At 40.4% G+C, this 17,824-nt stretch overlaps 3 protein-coding genes across 7 annotated transcripts; 2 read left to right on the forward strand and 1 right to left on the reverse strand.

Annotated features, from left to right (window-relative positions):
• Nucleotides 1-143: 143 nt before the first annotated feature.
• Nucleotides 144-10,836, forward strand: LOC122401822 (E3 SUMO-protein ligase RanBP2). Of its 3 annotated transcripts, XR_006259466.1 has the most exons (13): nucleotides 144-272; nucleotides 384-518; nucleotides 993-1,218; nucleotides 1,297-1,473; nucleotides 1,557-1,866; nucleotides 1,936-7,526; nucleotides 7,614-8,366; nucleotides 8,452-8,661; nucleotides 8,733-9,077; nucleotides 9,653-9,763; nucleotides 10,051-10,176; nucleotides 10,242-10,344; nucleotides 10,449-10,836. XR_006259466.1 is itself a non-coding variant. In XM_043404204.1 (12 exons), the coding sequence occupies exons 2-12, from the start codon at nucleotides 447-449 to the stop codon at nucleotides 10,302-10,304; spliced, it is 8,193 nt and encodes a 2,730-aa protein (XP_043260139.1). In that variant the 5' UTR covers nucleotides 144-272; nucleotides 384-446; the 3' UTR covers nucleotides 10,305-10,836. The 3 variants fall into 3 exon arrangements, 2 of the variants coding, with proteins under 2 accessions (XP_043260139.1, XP_043260146.1); XM_043404204.1 differs by having other exon boundaries at nucleotides 9,653-9,972; nucleotides 10,242-10,836; XM_043404211.1 differs by having other exon boundaries at nucleotides 10,242-10,836.
• Nucleotides 10,837-11,007: 171 nt separating this feature from the next.
• On the forward strand, nucleotides 11,008-14,540 carry LOC122401890 (3-ketoacyl-CoA thiolase, mitochondrial). 2 transcript variants are annotated; one of them, XM_043404316.1, is made up of 8 exons: nucleotides 11,008-11,110; nucleotides 11,850-12,016; nucleotides 12,112-12,243; nucleotides 13,198-13,462; nucleotides 13,537-13,712; nucleotides 13,791-13,991; nucleotides 14,074-14,228; nucleotides 14,310-14,540. In XM_043404316.1, the coding sequence occupies exons 1-8, from the start codon at nucleotides 11,092-11,094 to the stop codon at nucleotides 14,392-14,394; spliced, it is 1,200 nt and encodes a 399-aa protein (XP_043260251.1). In that variant the 5' UTR covers nucleotides 11,008-11,091; the 3' UTR covers nucleotides 14,395-14,540. The 2 variants fall into 2 exon arrangements, with proteins under 2 accessions (XP_043260251.1, XP_043260258.1); XM_043404323.1 differs by having other exon boundaries at nucleotides 14,313-14,540.
• A 119-nt stretch (nucleotides 14,541-14,659) lies between these two features.
• On the reverse strand, nucleotides 14,660-16,448 carry LOC122401874 (odorant receptor Or2-like). 2 transcript variants are annotated; one of them, XM_043404296.1, is made up of 6 exons: nucleotides 16,152-16,448; nucleotides 15,375-15,913; nucleotides 15,194-15,293; nucleotides 15,014-15,121; nucleotides 14,788-14,943; nucleotides 14,660-14,726 (listed from the first exon to the last, which is right to left on the reverse strand). In XM_043404296.1, exons 1-6 carry the CDS (start codon nucleotides 16,425-16,427, stop codon nucleotides 14,670-14,672), a joined length of 1,236 nt encoding a protein of 411 aa, XP_043260231.1. In that variant the 5' UTR covers nucleotides 16,428-16,448; the 3' UTR covers nucleotides 14,660-14,669. The 2 variants fall into 2 exon arrangements, with proteins under 2 accessions (XP_043260231.1, XP_043260240.1); XM_043404305.1 differs by lacking the exon at nucleotides 14,660-14,726 and having other exon boundaries at nucleotides 14,765-14,943; nucleotides 15,194-15,210.
• Nucleotides 16,449-17,824: the final 1,376 nt, after the last annotated feature.

Below are 17,824 nucleotides of genomic sequence, written 5' to 3' on the forward strand. Positions count from 1 at the left end.
TTACCATTAACGGAAACGGTTCGGTTCTTACGTTGGCTGCCTGCTTTATATATTTATATTTTGAATTTCGCTTATAACTTCACATTGATTGCTCCTGATGACGCAACATCGATTTTCGATATGCGAAAATTTAAACGAGATACGTTCAATTCACAGCAACGATTTTTAATTTAGTAAAAAAATAAAACAAAACTCGTTGCACCGTGAGCATCGTCTGTGTGAAATGTTTGTGTAAAATTGTATAATTCGAAATGCAGTTTCAGAGGGCGGCGGTAAGTTGGCACGCCTGATTTCGCTGAGATCGTTTGAAAGAGAGTTGTGGTATGAGGGAACTTGTATCGTGGAGTTCACTCCATATAATCGTGTTTGTAATTTCATTTTAGTCGAATATTGACTATTAATATCGCACGTGAGAGCCGAAGGAAGCTTCAAACTGATCTCCGATAATGTTTCGATCGAAGAAGGATGTTGACCGACACGTGAAAGACATTTTTATTAAGCTTAAAAGCCCGGAGGAGGTAAGGTTATTTTTTAACGACAAAGTCGTTACTGCCAAACATTCCCGTATATTACGGCTCGTTGCGTTATAGTCGATTGTTTACTGACATCTCGGTTGCAATTTTATCTATATACTGAATGAAGTTCATATAAATATTAACGTATAATAGCTTTTATCTAATATTAAGTGTATTGTATAGTGACGAAGACCTTGACTCGTTTATGAAAACGATCCATACACGTACGTGTATTAACCTCTGTTTAACGGTTTAACGATTTTTTGCCAATCGTATAGGAATTTGATTTAAAAATATTTAGTAAAATGTAATTTCTCATCTTATTATTTATTTTTATTCTTGAATCCGTAATACACGAAATATGGATTTATTATATTTTATAAAAGTGTGCATATATATGGGGTGCATTCGGCAGGCGATATAATAACATGGTATCTATGCGTGTCTTTGTACATGTCGTTTTATAATAATTTGTAGAAAAATCTTCGATGTTATAACATTGCAAAGCTATACTATCGTGTCGGAGATTATGAATCAGCGAAAAAATATATTTTTAATTATTTGGAAGTACGGAACAGATGTTCAGGCGCTTATAAATTATTGGGACAAGCCCTTGAAGCTTTGAAACAAAAGGAGGCAGCTTTTATGCAATATAAAATATCTCTTGAATTAGAACCGAAGCAAGACGATCTTATTTTAAAAGGTATAATACAATATGTCGGATTAATATTATTATTATAATCGAAAATTCTACGTTTATATTTTATTTTGTGTCAATTAGTTTGCGAACTACTGACAGATATGGATTTCAAAGTAGATATGAATATAATTAAATATTGGGTAGAAAGAGCGGACAAAACCTTTCCACATCATCCAATAGTTTTTGAATTAAAGGAGAAAATGTTAACCCAAGAAAAATCAAACGACAGCAACGAAGATCTAGAAAAACTTATTACCTGTACGTAGTGAGATTTCTGTTTTGCCTTAATCGACAGAATATAGTTTGCTTGGAATTAAAAAAAATCCTTTATATTTTTTTAGCTGAATTATCGGTAAGACAAACCGATGTGCACCTACAAATTAAGTTGTTGAAGCACTATGTAGGAAATCATAGACTAGACGATGCGTATAATCATGCTGCTGGAATCGAAGCGAAACATAGTCACAGAAATAGTATCGATTGGTATCAATCGTTAAGCGAATTACTTTTAGAGTGTAAAGCGAGTAAGCAGTCAGATTGGACATTCTGGATATTCTATATTTCTGTCTTGGAAAGATATGCAGCGCTTTGTTTGAAAGAGCAGGGTAATATAATAAAAAATATGTCGGATGCTACACAAGCAGTATTCAAGTAAGAAGGATTTCAATTTTTAGATCTTTTAATATGTAATATCGTTTAATTGTAATGTTTATATTTCAGTTTTGATCAGAGTTTAACTGAATTTAAATCAAGAAATATCACCACTCATCCTGCTTTTATCGAAAACATGTTGTTACACATGTGGGGACAGTTACATTTTCATTTAGCATGTTTATTTTTACGTAAAACTAAAATGGGAGAGGACAGTTGGTCCGAAGCCGGCCGCCTGTGTGCACCACTTTTCTTGACCGCGTTGCACGTCACGCCTATAGATCCCACCGCTGTGTGGACCATGCATTTAAAGAACCGACTTAAGAATCAAATTCACGTATGGTACAGAGAAGGATCGTACAGATGTAGTCAGTCTGGTCACGTGCTTCAAGATTATGCTCGAGACAATACTAAAAAATTGTTGGACAAAATCGACAAGTTTTGCACGAACTCGTGGCGCGAACGTGTTTACCAGAGGATCTTTATTGGTCGATTGTGTCAGGACGGCAAAGCAAAGTCGTACTTTGCAAATTCCTCCAATTCGAATCCGCCATTACGTCTGTGCTCGTATCACGAATTGAAACGATTCGACGAAATATCGGAGGAAGTGTGGCCAAATTCGCTTCACCATCAAGTTTGGCTTGGTTTGAGGAGCTGGCCTCGTAATAAGAAAGACGACGGACCTCATCCGAATCAAACGTCGCGCGTGTTCTGCGAACTACAATTCTCCGTTTTCAATCTGAGTCAAGCAGCCCCCGACAGTCTGAGTCGTCTCGATATCGACGCATTTCTGAACGCGGCGATCTTATGCGCTTCTACGGCGATCGAGGAACAACGACTGAGCGGGTTCATGAACTCTGAGAAATTGCCCACATTACCGGCGGACCTCACGAACACCCTTTGTACTTGCGTTCAAGAAAAATGGTGGTCCTGTGCGTACAAAGTATACTCGATGGACAAACAAATGCCGCTGAACGAGGATCTTGGAGAAATAAGATTGGAGTTACAGCGAGGTCTGGAAGCCGTTCGCTGTATCGGGAATCACGGATTGCACCCAGCTCTTCTAGTTCATTTAGCACGAGTGTTTCACCACAGAGCGGAAGTGTTGAAGGAAACGGATCCAGGCAATGGTGATATATCTAGTTTGGAGGCACGCTACGAGATGTATTGGTCGAACGCGATTCCGCTTCTCGAGAGGCTGCAGAACAATCAAATTCTTCGTGTGACCAGCTCGAAGTTCTTCAATTATCAAGGAAAAGAAATGGACAACTCGGACTTGATCAAGGCTCTGGAGGAAGGTAAATTGTTCCTGGCTCAGCGTTTCGTGCGTGACAAACAGTACGAGAAAGCGATCGACGCGTTGCAGGCGTTGAAATGCCCGGAGGCCTCGTTCCAGCAAGGACAGGTGTACCAGATGCTCGCGGACGAAATCGTTAGTTCCATGCCAAAAGAAAGCTTGACATCCGAAATGAGATCGCAGCACATCATCATGCTCTCGAAAGCCAAGGAATGTTTTTATCTGACGTTGGATCGGCTGCGTAGCCCGGAGACGAATCCGAAACATCCTTTGAATTCGCAGCTTTCCTTGCACATCGTCGACATAGAGAATAAATTGAAGAGAATCGATCTGGATGAATCGCAAGGGGACTTGAGCAGAAACGAATACGACGGTATGTCGGACGAAAGCTATTCATCCGCGCACAGCGTCGCCGATCAACCGACCACGAACATGGCGCTACCAACGTTTACAGTATTGAACACCTCGAGCAATATGCTCAGCATACCGCAAAAGAATACTCATCGAACCCCGAAACAGTCCAGCACACCTTACAGACCGCAACACCAAGACATAATGGATTTGTCGCGCAATCGTTCGGAGGCACGTCCAAGCCCCGAGCGTCTGGACGCTCAAATTCGTGCGATCAATCAAACGCTTCACGCGAAGGACAGTATGATACAGTCGATAGTGGACCACAATAAAACCATATTGAAGAAAGTCGAGGAGCTGGCCAAAGAAGTGAGCGAGTTGCGGAAAGATATGCGTCGTCAACGCGTCAAGCCGATCAACGTCAATCTCAATATGGAGGAGGATTTATGCGCTCTGAGCGAGGAGCATTACAACGACTTGAATTATAACGCGAATCAGACGGGTCCCGTGTCCTCGATATCCGGAAATATGTTCCAAACGTCTCACAGACATCCGTATTCCCAATTGGTTTATCCCACGACCACTGCGTTTCAAGGCTATTATCCAGGAGCCATGTCGTTCACGGATCCAAACGCTCAGGCTATTCCTTCTCTGTATCCGCCAAATGTTTATCCAATGCCAGTACTCTATCCTGATACCAGGTCGAAGATGCCGGAAAATATACTTCAACAGAGCCTGTTCACAACGAGATTGCCGACTCAGATGCCGGATCTGATGCCGCCGACGAATCAGTCGTTGCAAATCCTCCTACAAAAGGAGGAAATGGCGAAGACCGAGGCGACCATAAAGGACGCGCCTCTGAACAAAATTCCACCGGTTAACGTTGTTATCACCACCTCTGATACACTCCCGACTACAGCGCCGGTCGTTCAGCCGACGCTCAGCGTAACCATTCCTCCACATTTCAGACAAGGAGGCATCTCCACGTCGGCCACGATGGAACAGTCCGTTCCTCATTGTTACCAGATCTCTATGCCGTCGCAAATTACTGTACCGACGACGGTCAATCTTCCGCCCTTGGCAGCCACTCTTACCACCACGCCAGCGAGTATTTCCATGAACGAGGCACCGAAGGCGGATAGCAACGCCAACGTTTGCTCGGTCGGTTCGCCGAACAGCTCGGATTACGAGCACGATCCGATACCAGATTTCGTTCCCATCATACCTCTGCCCGCTGAGGTGAAGGTCACCACGGGTGAAGAGGATCAGGAGGTATTGTTCTGCGGCAGAGCCAAACTGTTCCGTTACGTGGGCAACGAGTGGAAAGAGCGTGGCGTCGGTAACGTGAAACTGCTCCGAAACGAGGAGGGCAAGGTACGTTTACTTATGCGCAGGGAACAAGTATTAAAGGTATGCGCCAATCATTACCTGTCGCCTAATATGGAACTGACCGCCAAATCGAACAACGGGAACGCCTGGGTTTGGGTCGCCCAAGATTTCGCCGAGGGAGAGCTGAAGCTGGAAATGTTTTGTATTACGTTTAAAACTGTGGAGGAAGGTGCATCCTTCAAGGAGCACTTTGACAGAGCCAAAGCAAGTCTCCCTCGATCCCCTGAAAAGTCAGTCGACAGCGCTGAGAAATCATTGACCAAGGTCAGTACGACTACAAGCAACGTCGAGAAGAAGGAGGCAAAGCCTTTGGAGCAGCAAGTTGGTCAGAAGAATCAACCCGCTGAAACGACCACAACGTCGGAAGCTTTGTTGGACAAATCGAAGAGCAATACAACGTCGACGGTTATCGGTGGATTTTCATTCATGTCGACACCGATTATTCAGAAGGTGGTTACCACCGAATCCTCGAAAACTCCCAGTAAAACCGAGGGTAGTCCGTTCGCTGGATTCACGTTCAACAAGGCTGTAACCACTGCAGAGAGTACTATGACAGCAACGGCGAAAACCACGGTCGCTGAACCGACTTCTCAACCGTCCACGTTCTCGTTTGCAAAAACAACCGCACCGCGGTTGGAGCCTGCAACGACATCGACTCCAGCCGTCGGCTCGACCGTTTCTACAAACGTTTCTCAATCGTCGCTGAGGCGACCGCATGCGCCTGCGCCGAATACGACTGGTTGCGTGGGCATCGACGCCACGAATGTGTCCACCGAACACGAGGAAACGTTGGTCGAGAGCAAGGCGAGTCTTCAGTATTACAATAACGATACCAAACAGTGGGAGAGTAGAGGTACTGGTCAGTTGAAGGCTTTGTGGAATTCGAAAACCGGTAGGATTCGATTGCTGATGACAGAGCAGAACGGTTCGAAGGTTTGCTATAATTACAATGTTCTGAGTAAGACACCGTTCACGTACAAGGATGGTAGCAACGTGGTTGTCAATTGGACCATACAGTATGGACCTGGTAATAAAACGGGAATGTTTTCAGCTACGTTTAAAACGTCCGCCCAAGCTTCTAAGTTCTACGATACGATCACCAGCAACCAGCAGAGAATGGTGAAAGATTGCGTTGCTGCGGAGAGTCTGAAGAAACCAGAGAAGACCAAGAACGTGCAAAAGAGCAAAACGCAGCCTTCTTTGGCCGAGATGTTCAAACCACCGCCTGGCTCGTGGAACTGCGACGCCTGTTACACGCAGAACACGGCGTCGAACGTGGCGTGCGTAGCTTGCAAAGCACCGAATCCCTCTGCAGCCAGCAAAGAAAGCACACCCACGGTCGCAGCCACCAACACCGCCTCGAATCAGATACCGCTTTCCCAAATGTTCAAACCGCCACCTGGTTCGTGGAAATGCAACTGTTGCGAGATCGTCAACACCATTGGTAACAATTACTGCGTTGCCTGCGACACGCCCAAAGACCCGTCGATTCCGCCAAAGCCAAAAACAGACGGTTTCATGATAGGCACAGCTGCCTCTGGAACTACTCCTTCGTTCACCTTCGGTATACCGCAAGATATCAATAAGAAGAGCAAAAGTGGATTTACATTCCGAATACCACCGTCTGCCGATAGTTCCAACGATTCTAAGCCCACAGCTGACACCAAAGGAGATAATTCCAGTACGAAATTTGTGTTTGGAATGCAACAGAGGCCAAGCACACCGCCGAACAAAGACTCACCGTTCACGTTCGGATCGCCAGGCAAATCGTTTGGCTTCAATTTCGTGGCCAAGTCGCCGACCAAGTCACCAGGGGGCGGTGAAAACAGCGAGGAGGAGGTGGTAGAGAGCGACGATATTCACTTCTCGCCGATCATCCCTCTGCCGGATAAAATCGAAGTTAAAACGGGGGAGGAGGACGAGGAGATACTTTACAGCCACAGGGCGAAGTTGTTCAGGTACGACAAGTCGACGTCCGAATGGAAAGAGCGTGGTCTGGGCGACATCAAGTTGTTACGGCACAATAAGACGGGTAAACTGAGACTGATAATGAGGCGGGAGCAAATCTTGAAGCTCTGTCTGAATCATTTCATTCTACCCACCATGGAAATCAAACCCAGGGACGAGAAGACTTGGATCTGGACCGCCGCCGACTACAGCGAAGGAGAGATCAGGCACACGCTATTCGCCTGTCGTTTCAAGAATTCTGATATCGCGAACAACTTCAAGAAGATAATGGACGACGCGAGGAGGGAGCAGGATTTTCCAACCAGCGAACCAAAGACAGAGTCGAAGGCGGAGACGTTTGTTAAGTCGTCGTCGCCCCAGGACATCGAGGTTCTCTACGAGGCGAAAGTGACGCCCGAGGAGAAAGAAGCCGCGATAAAATTACAGCTACCGGAGAACTTCTACGCGTACAAGCAGAAGCCAGATTGTTCTGGGTGCAGAGGTTGCAAAGAACCAGGCGCGCCGTTGTTCCAAGATCAAAGTTCAGCAACGGAGGCGTCGGTATCGAAAAGTACCTCGTCCGCCATACAGTTTCCTCCAAAAATTGGCAGCACCAGCGCCACCCCGAGTAACGTCACGGAACCTGCCCAAACGCCTGTTTCGACTACTAACACAAGTACGCAGAATACAGTTTTGTCTATCTTTGAGTCACGATCCCACGCTAGTAGCACACCACAACTTACCACGAATTCGTTTTCCACAGCTATTCCTTCTACTATATCGTTCGGAAACAGCGACAAGAAGACTACTGGTTTTTCGTTCATTCTGCCACAGAGTCAACCTACCATCGGCGAGATACCGAAACCCGCGACCGAGCAAAATATTCTGGCGGGCGAAAATTTGAAAATCTGCAGTCCCATTATCTCCCAGGGTCAAGCAGAGCCTGCTATATCGTCTCCTTTCAATTCATCGATATCCACGACATCCTCGGTGTCCATGTTTGGGACACCTGTGTCAGACAATCCGTTCAACCCGAGCGCGGGAAAGAATGTTCTGGCTCTTCCTAAGTCTGGTTCTTTCAATGTCAGTGGAAATAATTCGGAGTCGACAATTTTAAATAATATTAACTCTCAAACGAAAACCACTACGAGCGGCGCGACCGTATTTGGTACCGCGCCGGCTTTCGGGTTATATTCGACGAAAACCAATCCCGAAACCACCACCAGTAATTCGTCCCCGTTTATAACGAACACCACAACGTGTCTGTTTGGAGCGTCCGCCAAGCCTGCTAATACAGTATTCGATAATACGTTTTCGTTTAATTTATCTTTCGGCGCGCGTGCAAACGAATCACCGTTCGGAATCACGAGCCCTATAATAACGAACATTTCTGAAACGAAACCAGCGACGCTGGAAAGCGAGTCTCAGAAAGATAGTGATATTAGTTTTCTGCCGGCGGCCGACATATCGTTCTCGGCCTTGGCAGCGAAAGCACCCCAGCAAGCATTTAAAACAGGCATGTATCTCAAAGTAGTCTAACAGGTAATTTTAGTGGACTCTGCGAGGCAGAATAAAATTATTGTTTTTCAATTATTTCGTAGACCCGAACTTCTCCTTCTCTGGCGCTGGATCGGCCGTATTTGGTTCCAAATCTACCGACAAATCCGCTGAAAAAACGAAAGATGCTGAGAACGAGGAAGTAGAGTCTCCTGAAAACGAAAATGAACAAGAACACGATCCTCACTTCGAGCCCATCGTACCGTTACCCGATGTTATCGAGGTACGGACTGGAGAGGAAGACGAAGAAAAAGGTACGGAGTTCGTAAACATAAAAATATTGAACGCCAACATCAGTGGTTTAATTTTTATGTTTATGTTACAGTATTTTGCGAGAGAGCCAAATTGTACAGATATAACAGTGATACGCGCGAGTGGAAAGAGAGAGGCGTTGGAGAAATGAAAATTTTACACCACGCAGAACACGGAACTTACAGATTATTGTTGCGCAGAGATCAAGTTTACAAAGTAGTGTGCAACCTTTTGCTCACCCAGGATTTAAAGTTCAGCAAACTTTCTACTTCGGACCGTACATGGATATGGGCGGGCATGAATTATACCGACGATCAACCAGCCGTAGAAAAATTAGGAGTTAAATTTAAGAATCCAGAATTGGCCTCAAAGTTTAAGGATACGATCGACAAAATCCAACAAACGCTAAGCGAAATTCGTAAGGAATAAGATGCAAACCCGTCTTTGTTTTTCTTTTTTTTTTTATATATAACGCTTTCAACAATTTATGATCACCGCTTCTGGCTGCATGATACATGTATATCCATCATAATCAACATACATAATATAGAATACGTATATTTTTTTATCGTTAAACATTGTTAATTGTAGATTTATTTTTACTTATAGAATGTACTATTATTTAAGAGTATTATAATTTGTGATGAAATTGGCTACTAAAATAAGTCGAATGAAAATCTGCTTTAAGGAACGTTTCGTTATTCTTTTTTTTTTTTTTAAACGTCATGGTATTAAGAAAATTATTTTTCGAATCGATATATTTCAGCATAATTGTGATAAGTGGTCGTGATATTTATTTCGTGATATAAAAATGTGCGAAGTCGTTCTATCGAATCATTTTTCGTTTCGTACAATACATTTCTTGGAAAAGAAACAGGCATGTAAGGATGTAACTGTCTTATGCTTTGTCGTAAATAAAATTTAACCCTTTGAACTCGTTTGTGACGTTGGAGGTGACGATACGCATTTGCTATAAAACTCGTATAAATGCAGGTGAGAAAGTTACTGAAGATGAGCCAATAATAGAAGAACCGGAAGAGGAGGAGAACGAAGATGTTGAGGAAATCGAAGACGAAGAAGTGTACGAAGAGGAGGAAGACGAAGGTGATAATCATAACTATTTAACCATTTTTGAGAAAAGAGCAACTTTGCTTGCCAGAACGAGCGAGGAAACAAAGTGGAAGCTAGTGGCTGTAGGAAACTTTCTGATTTATTATGATTCCGATAATTTTATTGGAAGTATAATAGTGAAAGCGGACGAAACAAATGAAATTGTAAGCAATACGGCGATCTATCTGAACACCGAGATGGAGGTGAAAATATATTGATTATGTTTATCGACCTGTTAAAAAATTCTCAAATAATTGTGATGTTGAAAATTTTACTATAAGGTCTGTGGAAAAGAATGTATTTGGACGTCGATCGATCGTGCATTGGAACCACCGACGAGACATACTTTGAAAGCAATCTTTTCGTCCGAACAAGATGCACAGGAAATGTTCAGGCATTTTCTCGAAGTAAGTAGATCGTTGAAACGGAGTTTATGACAAGGATGTGATTGTAAATTCGTTTGTTTGAATAGGGAGTGGAATGGGCGAAACAGGCCGATTTCGGTGACCCTTATGACATAAGAACATATACATGATAACCGATAATAGATCAAAATGTTTGATGAATAAAACAAGGTGTGCCAAACGTGCTGGATTTTTCTCACTTTGTTAAAGGCAATTCTAAAGGAAATGTTTTATTACTGTTATATTGCTTTTTTATATTACTTTATCTTATTTAGGTTTTATATAATCTAAATAAGTTTTGTTATCATTATCGAACGTTCATTAATAACTGTACAATGAAGAAGAAGGAAACTCGTGGGAAGAATTTTGGGATGCTCAAACAGTGCAATCACATCGAGCGATCTGCCTACGATTAAACTAGTAATGCAAGGATAATAAATAGTTTTAAAATTATAATTTTATGCTTTTTCTATCGTTTAAGTTAAAAACAATTTACAATATAAGAAACGTATTACACGAATTAATGGATAATGTTCTTAACGAGGAGAATGGAAATAAAAGATTTTGAAAAAATATATTTATGCGCTTGGTCGTTAATTTCAAGTTGAAATTTAATTTTACGAATGATTTATCGATATTTGTGATGTTGTTTGTTATAACGAGGAAGATATCTGTATTCTGTAACATGAAATTACGATAAATAATACCATTCGAAAAATGAAAAATCATGTACTTGTTTGGATAAATAAATTGATGCGTCACTGATGTAATCCCCCACTCTGTCTTCGTAATGCGGTATATACGGATTACAATAAAAGCAATCTCTACATACCGAATGACTAGTTGTCTGGAGCGTATCATTTAGAACTTTTCATTACGTTTATCTGTTTCGATTGTTGTAACAATTTTGCTACAACAATGTCCGTTGCAACGAAAGGTACGTAAAACCTTATACAGTTACCGTATGAAAATAACAATGGTTGCTTAATTTTTGGTCCGACTTCTTTTATTTTATGCGTTACGTGTGACAAGCAAACATTGTTTGTCATTTACTTGATAAGTAATTTTTTGTTTTTGAATTGCATTAAATTTTTTCCAACCAATTGTTTAATTACAACGATAAAAGGAATTCAGCGTACAGCGAAATATTTGATACATTTTGGAAGTTACATTATATTCACGAAAACGAGTGGGCATACGTAATTGTAAATTTTATAACAAAAATCTAGTTCGTAATCATCAACATGCTGAAATACTCAAAATGAACAGAGTTTATATAATGTTAATGTAATTAGAAATTAACCAATTTACGTGCATTTGATAACAGAATGGAATGTAACGATGTACATATCGCTAAACGCAAATATTTTAATACGTCTGTAACAGTTTCAAGGTTTCCGTTTATTTTTAGTTACATCTATCTTAACGGGTTTAATCGTTTTTGTAAATTTTGTTTTTTGACCTTTGAACTCGGAATTCTCCGACTCAGTGGTTCTCATTCGTTGCATATAGAATATTGGTTATACGAGTTAAAAATGAATCATTTCCTTGTAAAAAAAAAACCATGAAAACAATTATGAAACCATGTATCAAGACGTACTTATATCTAAGAATAATATCCTGATGTAACGTGTGCAAAACTTATGTATTTGTACCTTGTACCTTGTTCCTTGTAGGTATTTTTATTGTCGCTGCCAAGCGTACTCCGTTTGGTACAATGGGTGGTGTATTTACCAATAAAACTGCAACCGATTTATCAGTGGTTGCTACAACATCTGCTTTACAAGCCGCAGGACTAAAACCTGAAAAAGTAGACAGTGTTGTCTTTGGTCATGTATTCGCTGTATGTATACAATCATCAAATTTATGACTTAATTCTTTAAAACGATCAAACGTCCGTTTTTTAATTGATGTGTACATACAATTATTTCTTTACAGCTATCAGCCAGTGATGGTGGCATGCTGGCACGTCATGCAGCATTGAAGTCTGGTATACCTTTGGAGAAACCAGCTTTTTCAGTTAACAGATTATGTGGTTCTGGATTCCAGTCGATAGTCAATGGGGCACAGGTATAAGTTTACATAATACCATGGTATTAACAACTTTAATAATTAAATACAGAGTGTTCTGCCATCCATGGGAAAAATTTTAATGGGGAATTCTAGAGGCCAAAATAACACGAAAATCAAGAATACCAATTTATCGATGGAGGCTTCGTTAAAAAGTTATTGACAATTGAATTAAAAAATTTCAAATCGATCCAAAAAAATTATCTTCGGTTGCGGGGGCCAATTACAATCATTTTTGGTCAAAAGACATACCCCCGAAATCCTACGCAGTTTCGAGAAAAAAATTCGAGAAGCTGTGAAATTTTTCGGCGAAAAAAAAATTTTTCAAATCGCTCTAAAAAAATTATTTTCAGTTGCGGGGGGCAATTATAATCATTTTTGGTCATTACACATAAACCCAAAATCCTACGCACTTTCGACAAAAAAATTCGAGAAACTGTGAAATTTCTCGACGGGGAAAAAAAATTTCAAATCGTTCGAAAAAAATTATTTTCGGTTGCGGGGGTCAATTACAATCATTTTTGGTGGATAGACATAGCCCCGAATTCCTACGCGTTTTCGAGAAAAAAATTCGAAAAGGTGTGAAGTTTTTCGACAAAATTAAAAAATTGCAAATCGATCTGGAAAAAATATTTTCAGTTGCAGGGTTCAATTACAATCATTTTTGGTCAATAGACATAGCCCCGAATTCCTACGCGTTTTCGAGAAAAAAATTCGAAAAGGTGTGAAGTTTTTCGACAAAATTAAAAAATTGCAAATCGATCTGGAAAAAATATTTTCAGTTGCAGGGATCAATTACAATCATTTTTGGTGGATAGACATAACCCCGAAATCTTTCGCATTTTCGAGAAAAAAAATAATAACTTTTTAATAATAACATTTTTGCTGGCCTGCACACCCTGTATGAATTTCCACATGGTAAGTACGATAAAAATTGATGTTTATTACTTTCAGAATATTTTAACAGGGGAGTCCAAAGTGGTTATAGCGGGAGGTGCAGAAAATATGAGTCAAGCTCCGTTCGTTGTAAGAAATGTCCGTTTTGGCACACTTTTGGGGCAAAAGTACGAATTTGAAGATAGTTTATGGGTTGGACTGTTGGATACTTACTGCAATTTACCCATGGGCATGACTGCAGAAAAGCTTGGAGCTCAGTACGGCTTAAAAAGAGAAGAAGTAGATGAATTTGCGCTAAGGAGTCAACAGCTTTGGAAAGCTGGTAATCATCCGCTATCAGAGACGAGTGAAACTCTTATTTAGATAAAAATATTAAGTAAGCTTCGCTTGTTTCAGCCAACGATGCCGGTCGTTTCAAAGAGGAACTTGCACCTGTAACGGTGAAAGTGAAGAAACAAGAGGTTGTGGTCGACAAGGATGAGCATCCACGTCCTCAAACAACTATTCAGAGTTTAACCAAGTTAGCTCCTGTTTTTAAGAAGGACGGTTTAGTCACAGCAGGTTCCGCGTCGGTGTGTTACATCGTATCTCTTTAAAATTATATTATGATGTAACTTTATATCTTCTAAATGCATAATTTTATGTTACAGGGCATTTGTGATGGCGCAGGAGCTATTGTTTTAGCCAGCGAGGAAGCCGTTAAATCGGAAGGCCTTACACCACTGGCACGTTTAGTAGGTTACACAGTCGTGGGTGTAGAGCCTAGTATTATGGGAATTGGACCAGCACCAGCCATCAAACAGCTTCTGAAAGTCACTAATAAAAAGCTCGACGATATGGAGCTTGTCGAGGTAAAAGTTTCGAAATACATTTTATCCATTCGCTTTTTAATGTAAATCCAAAAAATAATCAACCATATTTTTTATCAATTAGATCAACGAAGCTTTCGGAGCTCAGACGCTATCGTGCGCAAAGGATCTGAACTTAGATATGAATAAATTGAATGTGGACGGCGGTGCTATTGCTCTTGGGCATCCATTGGCTGCGTCTGGTAGTAGAATCACTGCACACTTGGTACACGAGCTCAGGTATGTTGATATCGTACAAAATCATTATAATATTTACGTGCTAGTTATGACCTTAATTACAATGATTCACTGCTCTTGCAGAAGGCGGAAGAGTGGAAAATTAGGCATTGGCTCTGCCTGCATCGGCGGAGGCCAAGGAATAGCTATAATGGTGGAAGCTCTTTAATAATTCATAATCACGACCCGCGAGAAGAAACAGGAATTGGGCAAATAAAACTCAATCGATATCGATAACTTGCTCGTTATTGAGTATCCGTTCACGTTTATATTTTTGATACACTATATACAACGACGAAAACATTGGAAAAATATATTTTTATATTTCTACGCGAACATAAAGTTTATATTAACGAAAATGTAATATGTTTACCAACGTTTACGTAAATATACATTCTTTTAATATTTTTCTACGAGAAGCTTCTTATACTTCGGAACGAGTGTTCACATGTCCGTGGATGTTTGCAAAACCGTGAAAATGGAATACGACATGCGCAAGATCTAAAAGGAAATGTTAATAAATAGGAATGTAGCTCGAAATGTTCCAAGCGCGAGCACTTACACGGACAAAAGTTTGCACGGACAACTCCATGATATTTCCAGCGCTTAAAATAAGGGGTTGTTGGGCCCTTATCATTATGATCTGTATGGCTTGTTTGAAGTTCTTAGTATTGTGCCACCACTCGTTCGAATAGGCGGCAAAAATAACATTTGCGCTCTGTAAATGCGATTCTTGGGCAGAATCATTTTTGCTTACGATCAATGAATGTTACGGATCAATTACGTACGTGAAGATACAATTCGTTGCCGTGCCAGGTGTATATAAAGATTTGATACGTCATACAGCACATATACATTACCATACCGAAAAGTACAGATGGAATATAAACTTTCATCTGCGAATGCAACAAACGTGACGTACGATTTCATGTGCCTTGAAAAATGAATTATTAACGTATACGATATACCTGCGTTATATTGAATGCTATTAAACAGATGATAATACAATTTACTAAAAATTGAAGGAATATCACGGTACCGAATATACTCTGGATTTCTTTTGAGAAGCTGCAAATGGTAAATTCATCAACAGATTCAAGTAATTAAAATCGCATACTGAAAAGAAATTCTTATCGTTTCTCGACTCACTTAAATATCATGTTACTGTGTTCGACGCAAAGCTTCAAATCCTCGTACGATTTGTCGCTAGTCTGCTCCGTGAATTTTTGTTTATCAATGGTATCTCTCGGCGCGATTAACTTCTTCGTCTCGCTGTTTATCAAAGTAATGTTCCGGTTTAAAACTGTTAACTGGCAACAAGCGATTGTGATTAAGCCCGTTATCAAAGTATCTATCGCCACATTGTTGAAGCAACAGATAATGACCGCCACGGCTTGATGTAAACAAGTAATCTCGAAGGCTGGTGTAATCGTTACGTTAAAGGGGTACCATCCTTCTATTGGCAATTTTTTAGTTCTCCCGGCGAGTAAATCGGCGAACGGTGTAATGCCCCAACATAATACAGCCATTCCACCGAAGCTCTGATAGGCAATGTGATGAAAGATTCCCTTCCAAGTGTAATGCGTCACAATGTGACTGTATTTCACGTTATCGCGGCTAAACATTTTGCTTTTCGTTGTGTCTATTAGATTTTCGATACGTTTATGGCGGCAAAGAATAAATATCACCTGCGCAATAAACGTAGTACGTAAAAATCATTTTTCTCGAAAATCGATAAAATGGAAGTTGATTTATTTGCATCGAAAGAAAAGTAAATGAATTCGTATAAATGGGCGCCAGCGGTTGACCGGAAATCGACCTCAGCGCCAACGGTTTGCGAAGCAACTATGCTTTAGTTTACACCGTCGTCAAAAAGCGTCGATTCAAGTAGAAATTTTGTCAGAAATGTGATTTGATCGTACGAACCTTGCAAGCGTGTGTAACATTTGTCATTAGCATTGCTGCACCTGCGATTAATTTTGCCATGTCCCCCCAACACACGACGAGATAGGCAATTTCGGCGGCAAGTAAAATTCCTAACATAAAGAGGAAGCTGAAGACCGTGTACAGACCGTACAAGCATTGATATTTCACTCCCACGGGCCACATGCCCATATAGTAAATCATCGACAAGCTAATTTTCAAATGTTTGTTCGGCGTAATGTCCCTCAGTTTCGACCGTTCCATCGTGAACACGTCCATCTTCTTGCACAAACCTCTCGGGCCACAATTTTGTTTCGAACTTTCCAAGTTCGACACCGGCGACGCAAACGTGCAATTTTTGATATACCAAATAGCTTTCGTATCAGTCGCATCGTATGGTTTGAATATTTCCGATCTAGGGTTCCATAAGATTACAGAACGATGCCACGATACCGTAGCCTGTAATCACGTTGTCAGTTTCCTTGCGTTCGTATTTAATTGAACGATGTTTTGTAGGGACAATCGTATCGTCCTATGATTATGCTCGATTACAGAGAGTACATTCTTGGTAATGTTTGATGGCAAATCGATGGGCGAGAAACTTCCTGTGATAAATTTTGTAAATCGCAAGTGCAGTATCGTTCACGGATCGCATTCAATCGGATGTGTCGTTCTCGGTTCAAACTGCGTAATACATACAGTTGTAACAACATTTAGTTGTACATTACGTTAATACTATTTCGGAAATTTCATAGACAAAATATTTCTTTTTCAGCAAAGTGAGATTTGATATAAAGTGGTATCGTCGTATATTACAAAGATTTATCGATACTTTGTCGATAATCCACTGTCTGACCGATACGAGATAGTGGAGCGTCGTCCATTTTATTTGATTAGAAAGTTGACCTATGTTCGATTAATCAAAAGCGAAGTGTGGAATGATACGATTCGCGAAATCTGCGAATTAATTCTTTCTCGATAAGTTGTCCTATGCGATCGATCGTATGAATCTTATCGTAAGATAAATCAAATTCTTGGAATTGTCATTGGACGAAGTTTGTCAACAATAAATAATTATTGATTTCATTTACATCACAATTTATTAAAATTATATTATAAAATATTCATAAAATCATTTAAAGGATGGGAGATTCTAGGGGCCAAAATAAGACGAAAATCAAGAATATCAATTTGCTGATGGAGGCTTTGTTAAAAAGTTATTAACATTCAAAGTTCCGCAACTTCTGAATTTTTTTCTCGAAAATGCGCAGGATTTCAGGGGTATGTCTATTCACCAAAAATGATTGTAATTGACCCCTGCAAACAAAAATAATTTTTTTAGAACAATTTGAAATTTTTTAATTTTGTCGAAAAATTTAGGCGTCTTCTCGAATTTTTTTCTCGAAAACGCGTAGGAATTTGGGAATATGTCTATTCACCAAAAATGATTGTAATTGAACCCCGCAACCGAAAATAATTTTTCCAAAACGATTTGAAATTTTTTTTTCGTCGAAAAATTTAGACATTTTCTCGAATTTTTTTCTTGGAAATGCTTAGGATTTCGGGGGTATATGTAATGACCAAAAATTACTGTAATTGACCCCCGTAACCGAAAATAATTTTTCCAAAACGATTTGAAATTTTTTTTTTCGTCGAAAAATTTAGGCATCTTCTCG

The sequence above is a fragment of the Colletes gigas genome, unplaced genomic scaffold (genome assembly GCF_013123115.1).
Source record: "Colletes gigas isolate AHSC1104 unplaced genomic scaffold, ASM1312311v1 Colletes_gigas_Sc00002, whole genome shotgun sequence".
In the NCBI taxonomy this organism is placed as follows: domain Eukaryota; kingdom Metazoa; phylum Arthropoda; class Insecta; order Hymenoptera; family Colletidae; genus Colletes; species Colletes gigas.

What these genes read in the sequence shown, in the direction of transcription:
- LOC122401890 (XM_043404316.1), top strand. An exon ending in TCTTTGGTCATGTATTCGCT is followed by an intron (nt 12,017 to 12,111) that starts GTATGTATACAA and finishes ATTTCTTTACAG; the next exon opens with CTATCAGCCAGTGATGGTGG. An exon ending in TCAACAGCTTTGGAAAGCTG is followed by an intron (nt 13,463 to 13,536) that starts GTAATCATCCGC and finishes CGCTTGTTTCAG; the next exon opens with CCAACGATGCCGGTCGTTTC.
- LOC122401874 (XM_043404296.1), bottom strand. Translation starts at nt 16,427, where the DNA reads ATGGACGTGTTCACGATGGAACGGTCGAAACTGAGGGACATTACGCCG. An exon ending in CACAGTAACATGATATTTAA is followed by an intron (nt 15,294 to 15,374) that starts GTGAGTCGAGAA and finishes TACCATTTGCAG; the next exon opens with CTTCTCAAAAGAAATCCAGA. An exon ending in GCAACGAATTGTATCTTCAC is followed by an intron (nt 14,944 to 15,013) that starts GTACGTAATTGA and finishes TCGCATTTACAG; the next exon opens with AGCGCAAATGTTATTTTTGC.
- LOC122401822 (XM_043404204.1), top strand. Translation starts at nt 447, where the DNA reads ATGTTTCGATCGAAGAAGGATGTTGACCGACACGTGAAAGACATTTTT. An exon ending in AGACGATCTTATTTTAAAAG is followed by an intron (nt 1,219 to 1,296) that starts GTATAATACAAT and finishes TGTGTCAATTAG; the next exon opens with TTTGCGAACTACTGACAGAT. An exon ending in ATCTGAACACCGAGATGGAG is followed by an intron (nt 9,973 to 10,050) that starts GTGAAAATATAT and finishes TTTTACTATAAG; the next exon opens with GTCTGTGGAAAAGAATGTAT.